At 39.4% G+C, this 20,566-nt stretch overlaps 1 protein-coding gene across 1 annotated transcript in view; it reads left to right on the top strand.

The window, feature by feature from the left end:
• CAPSL (calcyphosine like) overlaps nt 1-19,409 on the top strand; it is a 39,829-nt gene extending 20,420 nt beyond the window's left edge. The window contains exons 3-5 of the mRNA XM_002815488.5: nt 13,130-13,307; nt 13,599-13,808; nt 19,051-19,409. Of these exons, the coding sequence (XP_002815534.1) occupies nt 13,130-13,307; nt 13,599-13,808; nt 19,051-19,152 (490 nt within the window). The 3' untranslated portion in view covers nt 19,153-19,409. The remainder of the gene's footprint in view (nt 1-13,129; nt 13,308-13,598; nt 13,809-19,050) is intronic.
• Nucleotides 19,410-20,566: the final 1,157 nt, after the last annotated feature.

Genomic DNA, 20,566 nt, shown 5'->3' with positions numbered 1-20,566 from the left:
TATGTGTGCATGTGTCTTTACAGTAGAAAGATTTATAATCCTTTAGGTATATACCCGGTAATGGGATTGTGGGGTCAAATGGTATTTATGGTTCTCCATCCTTGAGGAATTGCCACTCTGTCTTTCACAATGGTTGAACTAATTCACACTTCCACCAACAGGGTAAAAGCATTCCTATTTCTTCACATCCTCTCCAGCATATGCTGTTTCCTGACTTTTTAATGATTGCCATTCTAACTGACGTGATTTGCATTTCTCTAATGATGATAAGCTTTTTTTAAAAAAATTTTATTATTATTATACTTTAAGTTTTAGGATACATGTGCACAACGTGCAGGTTTGTTACATATGTATACATGTGCCATGCTGGTGTGCTGCACCCAGTAACTGGTCATTTAGCATTAGGTATATCTCCCAATGCTATCCCTCCCCACTCCCCCCACCCCACAACAGTCCCCAGTGTATGATGTTCCCCTTCCCATGTCCATGTGTTCTCATTGTCCAATTCCCACCTATGAGTGAGAACATGCGGTGTTTGGTTTTTTGTCCTTGCAATAGTTTGCTGAGAATGATGGTTTCCAGCTTCATCCATCTACCTAGAAAGGACATGAACTCATCATTTTTTATGGCTGCATAGTATTCCATGGTGTATATGTGCCACATTTTCTTAATCCAGTCTATCATTGTTGGACATTTGGGTTGGTTCCCAGTCTTTGCTATTGTGAATAGTGCCGCAATAAACATACGTGTGTGTGTCTTTATAGCAGCATGATTTATAATCCTTTGGGTATATAACCAGTAATGGGATGGCTGGGTCAAATGGTATTTCTAGTTCTAGATCCCTGAGGAATCACCACACTGACTTCCACAATGGTTGAACTAGTTTACAGTCCCACCAACAGTGTAAAAGTGTTCCTATTTCTCCACATCCTCCCCAGCACCTGTTGTTTCCTGACTTTTTAATGATTGCCATTCTAACTGGTGTGAGATGGTATCTCATTATGGTTTTGATTTGCATTTCTCTGATGGCCAGTGATGGTGAGCATTTTTTCATGTGTCTTTTGGCTGCATAAATGTCTTCTTTTGAGAAGTGTCCGTTCATATCCTTCGCCCACTTTTTGATGGGGTTGTTTGTTCTTTTCTTGTAAATTTGTTTGAGTTCCTTGTAGATTCTGGATATTAGCCCTTTGTCAGATGAGTAGGTTGAAAAAATTTTCTCCCCTTCTGTAGGTTGCCTGTTCACTCTGATGGTAGTTTCTTTTGCTGTGCAGAAGCTCTTTAGTTTAATTAGATCCCATTTGTCAATTTTGGCTTTTGTTGCCATTGCTTTTGGTGTTTTAGACATGAAGTCCTTGCCCATGCCTATGTCCTGAATGGTAGTGCCTAGGTTTTCTTCTAGGGTGTTTATGGTTTTAGGTCTAACGTTTAAGTCTTTAATCCATCTTGAATTAATTTTTGTATAAGGTGTAAGGAAGGGATCCAGTTTCAGCTTTCTACATATGGCTATCCAGTTTTCCCAGCACCATTTATTAAATAGGGAATCCTTTCCCCATTGCTTGTTTTCCTCAGGTTTGTCAAAGATCAGATAATTGTAGATATGCGGTGTTATTTCTGACGGCTCTGTTCTGTTCCATTGATCTATATCTCTGTTTTGGTACCAGTACCATGCTGTTTTGGTTACTGTAGCCTTGTAGTATAGTTTGAAGTCAGGTAGCATGATGCTTCCAGCTTTGTTCTTTTGGCTCAGGATTGGCTTGGTGATGCAGGCTCTTTTTTGGTTCCATATGAACTTTAAAGTGGTTTTTTCCAATTCTGTGAAGAAAGTCATTGGTAGCTTGATGGGGATGGCATTGAATCTATAAATTACCTTGGGCAGTATGGCCATTTTCATGATATTGATTCTTCCTACCCATGAGCATGGAATGTTCTTCCATTTGTTTGTATCCTCTTTTTATTTCCTTGAGCAGTGGTTTGTAGTTCTCCTTGAAGAGGTCCTTCACATCCCTTGTAAGTTGGATTCCTAGGTATTTTATACTCTTTGAAGCAGTTGTGAATGGGAGTTCACTCATGATTTGGCTCTCTGTCTGTTATTGGTGTATAATAATGCTTGTGATTTTTGCACATTGATTTTGTATCCTGAGACTTTGCTGAAGTTGCTTATCAGCTTAAGAAGATTTTGGGCTGAGATAATGGGGTTTTCTAGATATACAATCATGCCATCTGCAAACAGGGCTTTTTTTTTTTACATATTTCTTGGCTGCATAAATGTCTTCTTTTGAGAAATCTCTTTTCATATCCTTTGCCCACTTTTTGATGGGGTTGTTTGTTTTTTTCTTTTTTTTATTATTATTATACTTTAAGTTTTAGGATACATGTGCACAATGTGCAGGTTAGTTACATATGTATACATGTGCCATGCTGGTGTGCTGCACCCATTAACTCATCATCTAGCATTAGGTATATCTCCTAATGCCATCCCTCCACCCTCCCCCCACCCCACAACAGTCCCCAGAGTGTGATGTTCCCCTTCCTGTGTCCATGAGTTCTCACTGTTCAATTCCCACCAATGAGTGAGAACATGCGGTGTTTGGTTTTTTGTCCTTGCGATAGTTTACTGAGAATGATGATTTCCAATTTCATCCATGTCCCTACAAAGGACATGAACTCATCATTTTTTTATGGCTGCATAGTATTCCATGGTGTATATGTGCCACATTTTCTTAATCCAGTCTATCATTGTTGGACATTTGGGTTGGTTCCAAGTCTTTGCTATTGTGAATAGTGCCGCAATAAACATACGTGTGCATGTGTCTTTATAGCAGCATGATTTATACTCCTTTGGGTATATACCCAGTAATGGGATGGCTGGGTCAAATGGTATTTCTAGTTCTAGATCCCTGAGGAATCGCCACACTGACTTACACAATGGTTGAACTAGTTTACAGTCCCATCAACAGTGTAGAAGTGTTCCTATTTGTCCACATCCTCTGCAGCACCTGTTGTTTCCTGACTTTTTAATGATTGCCATTCTAACTGGTGTGAGATGGTATCTCATTGTGGTTTTGATTTGCATTTCTCTGATGGTCAGTAATGATGAGCATTTTTTCATGTGTCTTTTGGCTGCATAAATGTCTTCTTTTGAGAAGTGTCCTTTCATATCCTTCGCCCACTTTTTGATGGGATTGTTTGTTTTTTCCTTGTAAATTTGTTTAAGGTCTTTGTAGATTCTGGATATTAACCCTTTGTCAGGTGGATAGATTGCAAAAATTTTCTCCCATTCTCTATGTTACCTGTTCCCTCTGAGGAGAGTTTCTTTTGCTGTTCAAAAGCTCTTTACTTTCATTAGATCTCATTTGTCAATTTTGACTTGTGTTGTCATTGCTTTTGGTGTTTTACTCATAAAGTTTTTGCCCATGCCTATGTCCTGAATGGTATTGCCTCGGTTTTCTTCTAGGGTTTTTATGGTTTTAGGTCTTACATTTAAGTCTTTAATCCATCTTGAGTTAGTTTTTGTATAAGGTGTAAGGAAGGGGTACAGTTTCAGTTTTCTGCATGTGGCTAGCCAGTTTTCCCAACACCATTTATTAAATAGGGAATCCTTTCCCCATTTCCTGTTTTTGTCAGGTTTGTCAAAGATCAGATGGTTGTAGATGTGTGGCATTATCTCTGAGGCCTCTCTGTTCTGTTCCATTGGTCTATATATCTGTTTTGGTGTCAGTGCCATGCTGTTTTGGTTACTGTAGCCTTGTAGTATAGTTGGAGTCAGGTAGTGTGATGCCTCCAGCTTTGTTCTTTTGGCTTAGGATTGACTTGGCAATGTGGGCTCTCTTTTGGTTCCATATGAAATTTAAAATAATTTTTTTTTTAATTCTGTGAAGAAAGTCAATGGTGGCTTGATGGGGATAGCACTGAATCTATAAATTACTTTGGGCAGTATGGCCATTTTCACAATTTTGATTCTTCCTATCCATGAGCATGGAATGTTCTTCCATTTTTTGTGTGTCTTCTTTTAGTACATTGAGCAGTGGTTTGTAGTTGTCCTTGAAGAGGTCCTTCACATCACTTGTAAGTTGGATTCCTAGGTATTTTATTCTCTTCGTAGCAATTGTGAATGGAGATTCACTCATAATTTGGTTATTATTGGTGTATAGGAATGCTTGTGCTTTTTCAGATTGATTTTGTATCCTCAGAGTTTGCTGAAGTTTCTTATCAGCTTAAGGAGATTTTGGTCTGAGACGATGGGGTTTTCTAAATATACAATCATGTTATCTGTAAACAGAGGCAATTTGACTTCGTCCCTTCCTATTTGAACACCCTTTATTTCTTTCTCTTGTCTTATTGTCCTGGCTAGAACTTCCAATTCTATATTGAATAGGAGTGGTGACAGACAGCATCCTTGTCTTGTGTTGGTTTTCAAAGGGAATGCTTCCAGCTTTTGCCCATTCAGTATGATATTGGCTGTTCATTTGTCATAAATAGCTATTATTATTTTGATATACGTTCCATCAATACCTAGTTTATTGAGAGTTTTTAGCATGCAGTGGTGTTGAATTTTATCAAAGGCCTTTTCTGCATCTATTGAGATAATTATGTGGTTTTTGTCATTGGTTCTGTTTATGTGATGGATTACATTGATTTGTGTATGTTGAACCAGCCTTGCATCCCAGGGATGAAGCTGACCTGATTGTGGTGGAAAAGCTTTTTGATGTGCTGCTGGATTTGGTTTGCCAGTATTTTATTGAGGATTTTTGCATCGATGTTCATCAGGGATATTGGCCTGAAATTTCCTTTTTTTTTGTTGTGTCTTTGCCAGGTTTTTGTATCAGGATGATGCCGGCCTCATAAAATGAGTTAGGGAGGAGTCTCTCTTTTTCTGTTGTTTGGAGTAGTTTCAGAAGGAATGGTACCAGCTCCTCTTTGTACCTCTAGTAGAATTAGGCTGTGAATCCATCCGGTTTGGGGCTTTTTTTGGTTGGCAGGCTATTAATTATTGCCTCAGTTTCAGAACTTTTTATTGGTCTATTCAGATATTTGACTTCTTCCTTCTTTAGTCTTGGGAGGGTATATGTGTCCAGGAATTTCTCCAGTTCTTCTAGATTTTCTAGTTTGTTTGCATAGAGGTGTTTATAGTGTTCTCTGATGGTAGTTTGTATTTCTGTGGGATCAGTGGTGATATCCCCTTTATTATTTTTTATTGCGTCTATTTGATTCTTCTCTCTTTTATTCTTTATCAGTCTGGCTAGTGGTCTATCTATTTTGTTGATCTTTTCAAAAAACCAGCTCCTGGAGTCAATGATTTTTTGAAGGGTTTTTTGTGTCTCTATCTCCTTCAGTTCTGCTCTGGTCCTAGTTATTTCTTGTCTTCTGCCAGCTTTTGAATTTGTTTGCTCCTGCTTCTCTAGTTCTTTTAAATGTTATGTTAGGGTGTCGATTTTAGATCTTTCCTGCTTTCTCTTGTGGGCATTTAGTGCTATAAATTTCCCTCTACACACTGCTTTAAATGTGTCCCAGAGATTCTGGTATGTTGTGTCTTTGTTCTCATCGGTTTCAAGGAGCTCATTTACTTCTGCCTTAATTTCGTTGTTTACCTAGTGGTCATTCAAGTGCAGGTTGTTCAATTTCCATGTAATTGTGAGATTTGAGTGAGCTTCTTAATCCTGAGTTCTAATTTGATTGCACTGTGGTCTGAGAGACTGTTTGTTATAATTTCTGTTTTTTTTGCATTTGCTGAGGAGTGTTTTACTTCCAATTATGTGGTCAATTTTATTTATTTATTTATTTATTTTCTTTTATTTTATTATTATTATACTTTACGTTTAAGGGTACATGTGCACAATGTGCAGGTTAGTTACATATGTATACATGTGCCATGCTGGTGTGCTGCACCCATTAACTCGTCATTTAGCATTAGCAATATCTCCTAAAGCTATCCCTCCCCCCTCCCTCCACCCCACAACAGTCCCCAGAGTGTGATGTTCCCCTTCCTGTGTCCATGTGTTCTCATTGTTCAATTCCCACCAATGAGTGAGAACATGCGGTGTTTGGTTTTTTGTCCTTGCGATAGTTTACTGAGAATGATGATTTCCAATTTCATCCATGTCCCTACAAAGGACATGAACTCATCATTTTTTTATGGCTGCATAGTATTCCATGGTGTATATGTGCCACATTTTCTTAATCCAGTCTATCATTGTTGGACATTTGGGTTGGTTCCAAGTCTTTGCTATTGTGAATAGTGCCGCAATAAACATACGTGTGCATGTGTCTTTATAGCAGCATGATTTATAATCCTTTGGGTATATACCCAGTAATGGGATGGCTGGGTCAAATGGTATTTCTAGTTCTAGATCCCTGAGGAATCGCCACACTGACTTCCACAAGGGTTGAACTAGTTTACAGTCCCACCAACAGTGTAAAAGTGTTCCTATTTGTCCACATCCTCTTCAGCACCTGTTGTTTCCTGACTTTAATGATTGCCATTCTAACTGGTGTGAGATGGTATCTCATTGTGGTTTTGATTTGCATTTCTCTGATGGCCAGTGATGGTGAGCATTTTTTTCATGTGTCTTTTGGCTGCATAAATATCTTCTTTTGAGAAGTGTCTGTTTATGTCCTTCACCCATTTTTGATGGGGTTGTTTGTTTTTTTCTTGTAAATTTGTTTGAGTTCCTTGTAGATTCTGGATATTAGCCCTTTGTCAGATGAGTAGGTTGAAAAAATTTTATCCCATTTTGTAGGTTGCCTGCTCACTCTGATGGTAGTTTCTTTTGCTGTGCAGAAGCTCTTTAGTTTAATTAGATCCCATTTGTCAGTTTTGGCTTTTGTTGCCATTGCTTTTGGTGTTTTAGACATGAAGTCCTTGCCCATGCCTATGTCCTGAATGGTAGTGCCTAGGTTTTCTTCTAGGGTTTTTATGGTTTTAGGTCTAACATGTAAGTCTTTAATCCATCTTGAATTAATTTTTGTATAAGGTGTAAGGAAGGGATCCAGTTTCAGCTTTCTACATATGGCTATCCAGTTTTCCCAGCACCATTTATTAAATAGGGAATCCTTTCCCCATTGCTTGTTTTCCTCAGGTTTGTCAAAGATCAGATAGTTGTAGATATGTGGCATTATTTCTGAGGGCTCTGTTCTGTTCCATTGATCTATATCTCTGTTTTGGTACCAGTACCATGCTGTTTTGCTTACTGTAGCCTTGTTGTATAGTTTGAAGTCAGGTAGCGTGATGCTTCCAGCTTTGTTCTTTTGGCTTAGGATTGACTTGGTGATGCAGGCTCTTTTTTGGTTCCATATGAACTTTAAAGTAGTTTTTTCCAATTCTGTGAAGAAAGTCATTGGTAGCTTGATGGGGATGGCATTGAATCTATAAATTACCTTGGGTAGTATGGCCATTTTCATGATATTGATTCTTCCTACCCATGAGTATGGAATGTTCTTCCATTTGTTTTTATCCTCTTTTATTTCCTTGAGCAGTGGTTTGTAGTTCTCCTTGAAGAGGTCCTTCACATCCCTTGTAAGTTGGATTCCTAGGTATTTTATTCTCTTTGAAGCAATTGTGAATGGGAGTTCACTCATGATTTGGCTCTCTGTTTGTCTGTTATTGATGTATAAGAATGTTTGTGATTTTTGTACATTGATTTTGTATCCTGAGACTTGGCTGAAGTTGCTTATCAGCTTAAGAAGATTTTGGGCTGAGACAATGGGGTTTTCTAGATATACAATCCTGTCGTCTGCAAACAGGGACAAATTGACTTCCTCTTTTCCTAATTGAATACCCTTGATTTCCTTCTCCTGCCTCACTGCCCTGGCCAGAACTTCCATCATTATATTGAATAGGAGTGGTGAGAGAGGGCATCCCTGTCTTGTGCCAGTTTTCAAAGGGAATGCTTCCAGTTTTTGCCCATTCAGTATGATATTGGCTGTGGGTTTGTCATAGACAGCTCTTATTATTTTGAGATACGTCCCATCAATACCTAATTTCTTGAGAGTTTTTAGCATGAGGGGTTGTTGAATTTTGTCAAAGGCCTTTTCTGCATCTATTGAGATAATCATGTGGTTTTTGTCTTTGGTTCTGTTTATATGCTGGATTATGTTCATTGATTTGTGTATATTGAACCAGCCTTGCATCCCAGGGATGAAGCCCACTTGATCATGGTGGATAAGCTCCTTGAAGTGCTGCTGGGTTCTGTTTGCCAGTATTTTATTGAGGATTTTTGCATCAGTGTTCATCAAGGATATTGGTCTAAAATACTCTTTTTTGGTTGTGTCTCTGCCTGGCTTTGATGTCAGTATGACGCTGGCCTCATAAAATGAGTTAAGGAGGATTCCCTCTTTTTCTATTGATTGGAATAGTTTCAAAGGAATGGTACCAGCTCCTCCTTCTACCTCTGGTAGAATTTGGCTGTGAATCCATGTGGTCCTGGACTTTTTTTGGTTGGTAAGCTATTAATTATTGCCTCAATTTCAGAGTCTGTTATTCATCTATTCAGAGATTCAACTTCTTCCTGGTTTAGTCTTGGGAGGGTGTATGTGTTGAGGAATTTATCCATTTCTTCTAGATTTTCTAGTTTATTTGCATAGAGGTGTTTATAGTATTCTCTGTTGGTAGTTTGTATTTCTGTGGGATCAGTGGTGATATCCCCTTTATCATTTTTTATTGCATCTATTTTATTCTTCTCTCTTTTCTTCTTTATTAGTCTTGCTAGAGGTCTATCAATTTTGTTGATATTTTCCAATAACCAGCTCCTGGATTCAATGACTTTTTGAAGGTTTTTTTTTTGTGTCTCTATTTCCTTGAGTTCTGCTCTGATGTTAGTTATTTCTTGCCTTCTGCCAGCTTTTGAATGTGTTTGCTCTTGCTTCTCTAGTTCTTTTAATTGTGACATTAGGGTGTCAATTTTAGATCTTTCCTGCTTTCTCTTGTGGGCATTTAGTGCTATAAATTTCCCTCTACACACTGCTTTGAATGTGTCCCAGAGATTCTGTTATGTTGTGTCTTTGTTCTCGTTGGTTTCAAAGAACATCTTTATTTCTGCCTTCATTTCGTTATGTACCCAGTAGTCATTGAGGAGCAGGTTGTTCAGTTTCCATGTAGTTGAGAGGTTTTGAGTGAGTTTCTTAATCCTGAGTTCTAGTTTGATTGCACTGTGGTCTGAGAGACAGTTTGTTATAATTTCTGTTGTTTTACATTTGCTGAGGAGAGCTTTACTTCCAACTATGTGGTCAGTTTTGGAATAGGTGTGGTGTGGTGCTGAAAATAATGTATATTCTGTTGATTTGGGGTGGAGAGTTCTGTAGATGTCTATTAGGTCCGCTTGCTGCAGAGCTGGGCTCAATTCCTAGATATCTTTGTTAACTTTCTGTCTCGTTGATCTGTCTAATGTTGACAGTGGGGTGTTAAAATCTCCCATTATTATTGTGTGGGAGTCCAATTCTCTTTGTAGGTTTCTAAGGACTTGCTTTATGAATCTGGGTGCTCCTGTATTGGGTGCATATATATTTAGGATAGTTAGCTCTTCTTGTTGAATTGATCCCTTTACCATTATGTAATGGCCTTCTTTGTCTCTTTTGATCTTTGTTGTTTTAAAGTCTGTTTTATGAGAGACTAGGATTGCAACCCCTGCCTTTTTTTGTTTTCCATTTGCTTGATAGATCTTCCTCCATCCCTTTATTTTGAGCCTATGTGTGTCTCTGCATGTGAGATGGGTTTCCTGAATACAGCACACTGATGGGTCTTGACTCTGTCCAATTTGCCAGTCTGTGTCTTTTAATTGGAGCATTTAGCCCATTTACATTTCTGGTTAATATTGTTATGTGTGAATTTGATCCTGTCATTATGATGTTAGCTGGTTATTTTGCTCATTAGTTGATGCAGTTTCTTCCTAGCATCGATGGTCTTTACAATTTGGCATGTTTTTGCAGTGGCTGGTACTGGTTGTTCCTTTCCATGTTTAGTGCTTCCTTCAGGAGCTCTTTTAGGGCAGGCCTGGTGGTGACAAAATCTCTCAGCATTTGCTTGTCTGTAAAGGATTTTATTTCTCCTTCACTTATGAAGCTTAGTTTGGCTGGATATGAAATTCTGGGTTGAAAATTCTTTTCTTTAAGAATGTTGAATATTGGCCCCCACTCTCTTCTGGCTTGTAGAGTTTCTGCCAAGACATCAGCTGTTAGTCTGATGGGCTTCCCTTTGTGGGTAACCTGACCTTTCTCTCTGGCTACCCTTAACATTTTTTCCTTCATTTCCACTTTGGTGAATCTGACAATTATGTGCCTTGGAGTTGCTCTTCTCGAGGAGTATCTTTGTGGCATTCTCTGTATTTCCTGAATTTGAATGTTGGCCTGCCTTGCTAGATTGGGGAAGTTCTCCTGGATAATATCCCGCAGAGTGTTTTCCAACTTGGTTCCATTCTCCCCGTCACTTTCAGGTACACCAATACAACATAGATTTGGTCTTTTCACATAGTCCCATATTTCTTGGAGTCTTTGTTCATTTCTTTTTATTCTTTTTTCTCTAAACTTCTCTTCTCGCTTCATTTCATTCATTTGATCTTCCATCACTGATACCCTTTCTTCCAGTTGATCGAATCGGCTATTGAGGCTTGTGCATTCGTCACGTAGTTCTCGTGCCATGGTTTTCAGCTCCATCAGGTCCTTTAAGCACTTCTGCATTGGTTATTCTAGTTAGCCATTCGTCTAATTTTTTTCAAGGTTTTTAACTTCTTTGCCATGGGTGCAAACTTCCTCCTTTAGCTCGAGTAGTTTGATCATCTGAAGACTTCTTCTGTCACCTCGTTAAAGTCATTCTCCATCTAGCTTTGTTCCGTTGCTGGTGAGGAACTGCGTTCTTTTGGAGGAGGAGAGGCGCTCTGATTTTTAGAGTTTCCAGTTTTTCTGCTCTGTTTTTTTCCCATCTTTGTGGTTTATCTACCTTTGGTCTTTGATGATGGTGACATACAGATGGGGTTTTGGTGTGGATGTCCTATCTGTTTGTTAGTTTTCCTTCTAACAGTCAGGACCCTCAGCTGCAGGTCTGTTGGAGTTTGCTGGAAGTCCACTCCAGACCCTGTTTGCCTGGGTATCAGCAGCGGAGGCTGCAGAACAGCGGATATTGGTGAACTGCAAATGTTGCTGCCTGATCGTTCCTCTGGAAGTTTTGTCTCAGAGGAGTACCCGGCTGTGTGAGGTGTCAGTCTGCCCCTACTGGGGGGTGCCTCCAAGTTAGGCTACTTGGGGGTCAGGGACCCACTTGAGGAGGCAGTCTGTCCATTCTCAGATCTCAAGCTGCGTGCTGGGAGAACCATTACTCTCTTCAAAATTGTCAGACAGGGACATTTAAATCTGCAGAGGTTTCTGCTGCCTTTTGTTTGGCTATGCCCTGCCCTGAGAGGTAGAGTCTACAGAGGCAGGCAGGCCTCCTTGAGCTGCGGTGGGCTCCACCCAGTTCGAGCTTCCTGGCCACTTTGTTTACCTACTCAAGCCTCAGCAATGGCGGGCACCCCTCCCCCAGCCTCACTGCCATCTTGCAGTTTGATCTCAGACTGCTGTGCTGGTAATGAGCAAGGCTCCATGGGTGTCGGACCCTCTGAGCCAGGCACGGGATATAATCTCCTGGTGCGCCGTTTGCTATGACCATTGGAAAAGCGCAGTATTAGGGTGGGAGTGACCTGATTTTCCAGGTGCCATCTGTCACCCCTTTCTTTGACTAGGAAAGGGAATTCCCTGACCCCTTGCGCTTCCTGGGTGAGGCGATGTGTTGCCCTGCTTCAGCTCATGCTTGGTGCACTGCACCCACTGTTCTGCACCCACTGTCCGACATTCCCCAGTAAGATGATCCTGGTACCTCAGTTGGAAATGCAGAAATCACCATTCTTCTGCGTTGCTCACACTGGGAGCTGTAGACTGGAGCTGTTCCTATTCTGCCATCTTGGTTCCACCCCCTTATTTTTTAAATAGACTACTTTAAAAACCAGTGTCAGCACATTATTATTAACTAAGACCCATAATTTATTTATACTTCCTTAGTTTTTACCTAGTGTCCTTTTCTGTTTCAATATCTCATCCAGAACTCTGCTTTACATTTACTTGCAATGTTTCCTTAGGATCCTGTTGGTTATGACAGTTTCTCAGACTTTCCCGGTTTTTGATGAATGTGACAGGTCAAGTATTTTGTAGGATGCCCACCTATTGGAATTGCTCTGATTTTTTTCTTCATGACTAAACGGGGCTTATTGTTTTTAGGGACCACAGACGTAAAGCACCATTTTTATCACATTGTTCCAAGGATATGTATGATTAACATGATTTATTACTGTTGATGTTGAAACTGATCACCTGATTGAGGTAGTGTTTGTCAGACTTCTCCATTGTAAAGTTGCTTCCCTTTTCCCTTTTCCATATTGTACTTTTTGGAAGGAAACCTCTTTGTAGAGCCCACACTTAGAGAGTGGGGAGTATGTGTTCCCTCCTTGAGGGCAGAATGTATCCGTAACTTATTTGGAACTTTTCTGCAAGAGAAATTTGTCATTTTCCTCACATTTATTTACTCTATCATTTATTTAAATCAATATGGATGTAGGGATTTCTTTTTTATATTTTGGGGTATAATCCAACATTGTTTTATTGGTTTAATTGTTCCAGCCTTGATCTTGAGAGCTCTTTAAGTTGGCTCCTATATCCCTAACATAGCCCCATCACACTGATTTTCTGACTTCCTAAATCATTTTTTTAAAATCCATATGCATTAAGGTTTACACCTTGCTCTGTAAAGTGTTATGGGTTTTAGCAAATGCATCATGTCATGTATCACCATCATAGTATTATAAAGGATAGTTTCATTGACCTAAAAATCCCATGTTTCACCAATTCAACTCTTTCTTTTACCTTTCATCTTTTTACTGTCTCCACAGTTTTGTCCTTTGCAGAATGTCATGTAATTAGAATTATACTTTGTGTGTGTGTGTGTGTGTGGTGGGAAGAGGCTCTCCAGTTTTAGAAGGGAGGGTGCAGAGAAGAATTTAAGACTTTTGTATTTTAATTTGACAAAACCTTGAGTGTGGATTTTTTTTTAATCTTTACACTTACCCCTGTTATTTGTACATTTCTTCTGAATTTTTGTGTGTATTTTCTTCAGAGTGTTTAGAATTATGGATGATGATAATAATCGAACCCTTGATTTTAAAGAATTTATGAAAGGGTTAAATGATTATGCTGTGGTCATGGAAAAAGAAGAGGTGGAAGAGCTTTTCCGGAGGTTTGATAAAGATGGAAATGGAACAATAGATTTCAATGAATTTCTTCTCACATTAAGAGTAAGTGGCCCCATTAATCAGCGTATCTGCTGAGTTTGGCTTTCACGTGGTTTGGGTTGGCTACCTTGAGGTTTTGTTTTTACAAGTTGTTAGTACACTGTGGGGAGTGGGATGAGCAGAAGACTGTGAACAGACTTAGGAACTTTTTGGAGCAATCGTAGTGCCTATTACATAATAGCACACAAATATTATTTCACATCATTGAGTGGAATGAGATATTTTATCACATAGGATACCAAAAAAGCTCATTTGCTTATGTATGTCTCTGTATGTATTCTTCTATTCTTGTAGCCTCCAATGTCCAGAGCCAGAAAAGAGGTAATCATGCAAGCTTTTAGAAAGTTAGACAAGACTGGAGATGGTGTTATAACAATCGAAGACCTTCGTGAAGTATATAATGCAAAACACCACCCAAAGTACCAGAATGGGGAATGGAGTGAGGAACAAGTATTTAGGAAATTTCTGGATAACTTTGATTCACCCTATGACAAAGATGGATTGGTAAGTAAAAGAGTCTATGGGGAATTTCTTCAATTCAAAATTGTAAATGGGAAATAGGTCCAAACCCTTAAAAATGTTAACACATTGATACCATATTTGTTGTAAATAGAAGTTAACTATTTCCCTAGGAACCACCTAGAAACTTCTCCATTGCCAGGGGAGACCTCCATGTTACTTTAGTTGAAACCTAATGTATGTTTGTGCACGCACACACTCATAGATATATATTGAAATATATTGGTAGGGGATCCACATAAGTGATGACCTGTCATCTGGGGAATGTGATGTTCTGATTAAACATGCCATTTTATGGTTATTATATTTACCATACTCTGCTAGTTGCATTCCAATGAACTGACTATAATAAAATATATTTAACTTTGAAATGAAATCATAATTTAATTTTGGGGAACAGATTTACAAGGCCTTTCAGGATGTTTTAGTGCCTTCACACTCATCCTCATTTGTCATCACACTTTGCTATGTGGAAATGCCATTTAAAGGTAGTTTTTGGTAAAGGGAATGTCAAATAACAGAATTTACTCTGATTTATTCTTTAGTGTGCGTTGAGATTAACTTGCATTTCTAAACTGCACTGAATTTGAAAACAAAATCAACCAGCCCATCTCCATTAACTTTTATCTTCAAGTTACAAATGCACAGCTTGGTAGGGTAAGGAATTATATAGCTCCATGACTGTGTCTAGGATGAGATGAAAATGTCATTTGTCCTTTATCAACAGCCCTAAATGGACTTTTTAGAAAAAACAAAAACAAAAAAACCCAGAGCCAGTTCTGTTCTTAGGTGACCTAAGGGTTTTGGTGATAAGGAAAGGGGGTTGTCCCTTGAGTAACAGTCAGCAGCAGCACAGCCCCAGGGTTCATTGTCTCTTAAGCCCTTTACAGCACAGGAAAAGATAAGTGGCCCAGTGGACAAGAAGAGAGTGGTTAAGGGAAGAAGAAATAAACCTTTGTATTCTGAAAGGAATGTCCTCCAACTCTTTAAATGAAAGTTCATGATGAGTCTCATTAGCAAGGGGTGGGGGATAGGAAGGTGACCTTTCTGTTCTTCCTGCTGACATTTCCCTGTCAGGGGTGGAGACATACCCTCTATTTCAGGCTGAGGATTGTGGAGGCAGGTTTACAAAAGGGCCGAAATTCAATACGGCAACCAAAATCTTAGGGACAGAAATAAAAACTATATGTTTTCTTCCAGTATTGCTGGCCTTGATCACTGAGATGTCAGTGGAAAAATAGCCAACTGCCATTTCCCCAAATTAGCCCACCCCTGTGTGGATCCCAGAGTGTGTCTGCTTCCTCTCTGCAGGTGGTTCCTCTTCATTGCCAGGGGAAACCTCAGCTACCCTTTTCTCTAACAAAAGTCAAAATAGCCAGTTGTGATTCGGCTGATTCAAGTCTGCACACCACCCCTTTTGATATTTATCTTAAGAAGCCACATTAAGCTCTCAAAAGCTCATAAAGGTTATTGAGGTTTTTAGCAGTTATAGCACTTGATGTCATCTGCATGTTACAGACCCTGTATTGATACCCAACTCTGGCTGTCCATAATCATCATCAGGGAGGATTTATTAGTAATGTAGATTGCTAGCTGCACTGCAGAATCACAGAATCTGATTTTTTGGAGGGTGGAGTCCAAGGCTTCACATTTTAATGTGTACCAGATGACTCTTATACTCAGGCGTATTTGTGATCTTTAGCTCTAAAAGATTCAGAAATGACTGTTTTAAAATTACTAAATATAATATGCACATGATCCCATTTAGCATAATAATGAATCTGGGCAACATTTTTTGAGCACATATCAACTGGTCATTTGCTAAGGGCTTACCAGGGATATCTCATTTAATAGACATAATAAAAGTGTTTCTGAAAAGTGATGTGTGATTCAAACTTTCGCACACTGAATTGTATTTTAAATGCACAATAAATTGTTGATGTAGAGGAACTCCATGGTAAATTCTTTTATGAGAAGAATAATTAGCTTCTAATTTACCTCTTGCAAATTGCACTGTTTTGCATATTAAGATTTCTTGTGGTGAAGCATAGCTGTACTTGAAGCCAGTGTGCTCATTTATGGTTAAAAACATCCCATATAAGACAAAATTTAAAATAATGCAAAAAATTTAGCATAGCTCCTAGCTAAGGATAATGTTCAAACTTGATAATCTAGGTTAAACTCTCAAATGCCCATAAAGGTTGCTGGAGTTTCAGCAGTCACGGAATTTGATGTCATAAATCTTGCACTAATACCCCACTGGACTCTCATATCAGCCAGAAGCCATTTGGATGGAGGTGTGAAGCAATCAGATAACCTGTGAAACACACTTTCCTTACCCCTTTTCTATCACTAAACCCCACCACAATTTGGTGAGACATTTACTTCTTATTCTTTAATATCTAAGTTTTGAATTCTTCATGTGTATATATGACTTTATCATCACTATATTTTAAAAAAGCCTCTTAGGACTTTAGACCTTCAGGGAATATCAGTCTATTGCCTCATCCATCTCATAAAAAAATTTTAAATAATTAAAAATATTTTAGGTATATTACTGAGTGTATGTATTAATACTAACCTAGATTTGTTTTAGGATTTTTCTGATGAATTTGGAGCTGAGAAAAAGGGCTTGTATTGTGACTTCCATTACCCCCATCTGGGACCTTTCCCTGTGTATGTGATATATATCTTGTCACATAAAGGTAGCCTAGTCAAGAGGCCTGCTAAAAGTAGGTGTGCCCAGTCTCTCATTTTTTCTAATGTCAATTAAAATGAATAAGGATAGTGATTATTGCTAACCAACAATTTACTATGATGAGGGCAAATTTACAGGAGATCAGAGAATTTGCGATTCAGGCCATTCCCAATATAAGTTGAGTCTCAGAAAACAAGCAAACACCTAGCTAAGAGTAACTGATGGCTTTTTCCCAAATGATCAAATACGTTAGCCCTGACTTCTGGCCTGACATCATCTGACTTCCAAGTGAGGTTTAATGCTTCCTTTATCTTTTGCCCATCTTGGATTCCTTCTCCGTTCTCCAACAGAGCCAACTCAACTCAGATCACCCCATCCCATTGGGGGAGTTTGGGATGGAAGGATGGGGTTGATGATACCAGTCTCAATCATGTATTGGTGTTTCAGTTAGGGTTTGCTTTCAATCGCAAGAAATAGGAAATCTTATTATACACTGGAATACACAAATTAGGTTTTATTTTTTATTCTACTTGATGTTCTCACTTGAGTGGCTTAAAGAGCCTTAAAGTGCTCTTAAAGAGAGCAGAGCTGAGGTCTTTGTGATTTTCCTGGCCTTTCCTTCATGATCTCAAGATGGTTGCCTAACTTCAACCAGCACATCTGAGTTTCAGGCAGCAGGACAAAGGAGGGAGAAGGAGGGAACGAGAAAGGGCTAGAGCCTGCATCAGGAATGCAAAGGCTTCCCTAGAAATTCATGTCAAATTTCCTTTGTATCTTATTGGTGAGAACTCTATTACTTGGCCATCCCAAACTGAAGCTGCAGGGAAGTCTGGGAAAGTAGGTTTTGAGTTTTTCAACTTTTGTGGGAGAGAAAAGCTAGGGACAAGAGTATTACAGTGGATGTGGAGGAAGTCTCACTCAATGGCTGTCATCCCTGGTCAACAAACAAACAACAGAAACAATAACAAACTAAAAATATTAGGAGTTTGATAATTTTTAATTAAAAAATAATTAGCTGTAAAAAATGTTCCTCAAACTGTCACGGTAAAGTGCACGTCAAAATGGCTCAGGGTCTCATGGGTAACTCTTTTACTTTACTTGCTATTTGCTGTAAAATGATCCACTTACTTTGTTGGAGTATTTCACCAGCCTGCAACATTTTTGAGGACTAAGACTTTATCTTAATTATCTTTGATATTCCCAGTTAAATTATTGTAGTGTGCACAACAATTAACAGGGATGTTTAGATTTTTAAGAAGTAAATTCCACAACCGCTTGCTTCAGAGATTCTGATTTAGCAGGTGTGGGGTACAGCCTGGGGACCTAGGCTTATGACAGACACCCCAGGTGGTCCTGATGCAGGTGGTGTGGACCCACACTGATAAACATTTCCCTAGAACCTCACACAACATGAGAAAGATAGAAAGAGGGCAATAATGATGTGTGAAACTTAATGTAATCCCTTAATGAGGGAATTGAAAAGCAGAGGCTGAGGAATCCAAAGGAGGAGAGGAATAAAGAAGTTCAACAAAGGGGGACGCTAATGGTATCCTAATTTTGACAGAGGCTCTATGCATGTATTGTAGATGTGTATTTACAGTTTAACTATGAGCTGAGTTCAAATGCCTTTCTTTCTACTGCCCTTCCTTATGTTTTTAGTGGGAAGGGGTGGTATGAGAGAGAATTATGGATCCAGTGACTTTTTTTTTTCTGGTCACTTATAATTTCAATAGGACCAGTGGGTCAGTCATCTCTTATGATTCTTGGAAGGCATAGGTATGTCCCCAACCGATCATGTCAACCAACATGATTAAATTAGAGTGTACATATTATCTAGACCTGTTAAAAATAAGACTAATAACTGTCTTTTCTTCTTCTCCAAAGGAAAGTAATATAAAATCCCCGCACAGATAAACACATTAGTCAATATTTCAAAGACATGATCATGGATGTAGAGTGGAGAGAAGCCAGGATGGGTGGGAGCCATGAAGCAGGGGAAAGCTTTTTATTCACCCTGGGCCTTGAATGAGTTATTTATGTGTTAGAAAAGCATGCAACCCAAGAGCGTTTAACTAGAAATCTGTTTCTTCACCCACAGGAGAGAACTCCATTTTTGGAAAGGGAAAACATCACTTATCCTGACACAAGGACATGACATGTTGTTTCTGAAGTGTCACAGAAAGACAGAAATAACTACAGTTGCAGAGCACTTCCTTCTTACTTTGAGTTTCAGTCTCCCTTATCTGAACTGACGGGCTCCCACCCTTAGAGAAAAGATAAAAACCTATGTGTCACTTTCCATTTAGGTTGGCTTAGAAACTTTCAAGACTTTCTTTCTTTCTTCCTAGGTGCTGTTCTCACACCATCCTCAGCTTCACTTGTTCTTTTGTTTTAGATCAGTTCCTCAGCCATGATCACACACACAAAGAAATCCTCTATTTCCCTTCTATTTACAGGTGCACAAGGTGGGTGCCCATTGACAGAGTGAGAAGCAAAGTTTCGTTTTTGTTTCTAACTTTTCCACTGCAGGTGACCCCTGAGGAGTTCATGAACTACTATGCAGGCGTGAGCGCATCCATTGACACTGATGTGTACTTCATCGTCATGATGAGAACCGCCTGGAAGCTTTAAGCCTGTGACCTGGGGACCAGGCCCTGGGACAGCCATGTGGCTCCAAATGACTAAACGTTAGCTCAAAAACCAGAATCATATTTGATTTCACACTCATCCTAATGTTTTTTTCTGTGTCAAAATACTGCATTTTCTGGGGCCAAAAAACAGGCAGAAATAAAAGACATCAAGTAGCCAACTGTGAGTTTGCCTTCCCTAAGACTGTTTCCTTTGTTCTAAAATAGGACTTAAATAAAATGAGCTCTGTAAAGCTCCTAGCACTGTGCTGATACATGCAGGTGTCTAATCAACTTTAGGTTTTATCCCTTGGCCATTAATGAAAGCTTGAGTATTTTAATTAAAACCCTCACCCATGCACCCATAGTTTTTCTTCACCTCCTTTTAGATGACCCATTTCTAGGTGAGATGATAATTTATCTCTTTTTATGACCTATTGTAAGTCTTTAAGTGTTTCAGTCTCATTTGGGGACCAGAAGAAGACCACGTGTTAGCCTCAATTTCTACAAGCAAATCTTGAGTTTCACTGCCTAGGGTTTAGGGAAGCCGCAGTTTGACAAATAGATTCAAAATGATTTATTTAATAGTCATTTTAAAGACTGGTGTGAGAGAGGAGGCTATTTCTTTGAGCAGTAGATCCACGACTGTTCATGGTACTCCTGTGGCTGAAGTTTTGAAACTGGGCTGGGCACTCAGATTTTATCTGGGACATCTTGCCCTGTGTGTGGGCAGGCTATTCCAGAAAGCCTTCACCTGGTGGAATGTTTATCTCTCCCCTCTCTGCTTGCTGCCAATTATGTTGAAATTCCCACCAGCGAGGGCTGGGTGCAGTGGCTCACGCCTGCAATCCCAGCACTTTGGGAGGCTGAGGTGAGTGGATCACCTGAGGTCAGGAGTTCAAGGCCAGCCTGTCCAACGTAGTGAAAACCCTGTCTCTACTAAAAATAAAAAAAAATTAGCTGGGCATGGTGGCACATGCCTGTAATCCCAGCTACTCCAGAGGCTGAGACATGAGAATTGCTTGAACCCGGGAGACAGAGGCTGCAGCGAGCTGAGATCATGGCACTGTACTCCAGCCTAGAGCAAGACTCTGTCTCAAAAAAAAAAAAACACACAAAAAAAACAAAACAAAAAAACAAACAAAAGTTCCCACCAGCACAAGGAGGTTGGGTGTGACACGGACTAGGATTACAATAATATTCCAAAGCAGGTTTTCCATCTTGATGCTTCATGGCTTAACACCTCCTCCTCCCAGCACTAAGCTTTGGCTTCATATCGTTGATGTGTAGGACTCTGCCCACGAAAGGCTACTAGAAGCAAAGATAACCCAGAGGCTGGAAAATAGATAAGAAAACTACAGCTCTCCTTCTGTGTCTTCTGTATCTGGGGCCAGAGATAAAAGCACAGTGACCAGGTT

Source organism: Pongo abelii, chromosome 4, assembly GCF_028885655.2.
Source record: "Pongo abelii isolate AG06213 chromosome 4, NHGRI_mPonAbe1-v2.0_pri, whole genome shotgun sequence".
Lineage (NCBI taxonomy): Eukaryota > Metazoa > Chordata > Mammalia > Primates > Hominidae > Pongo > Pongo abelii.
This window is presented reverse-complemented; position numbering and strand designations above follow the sequence as displayed.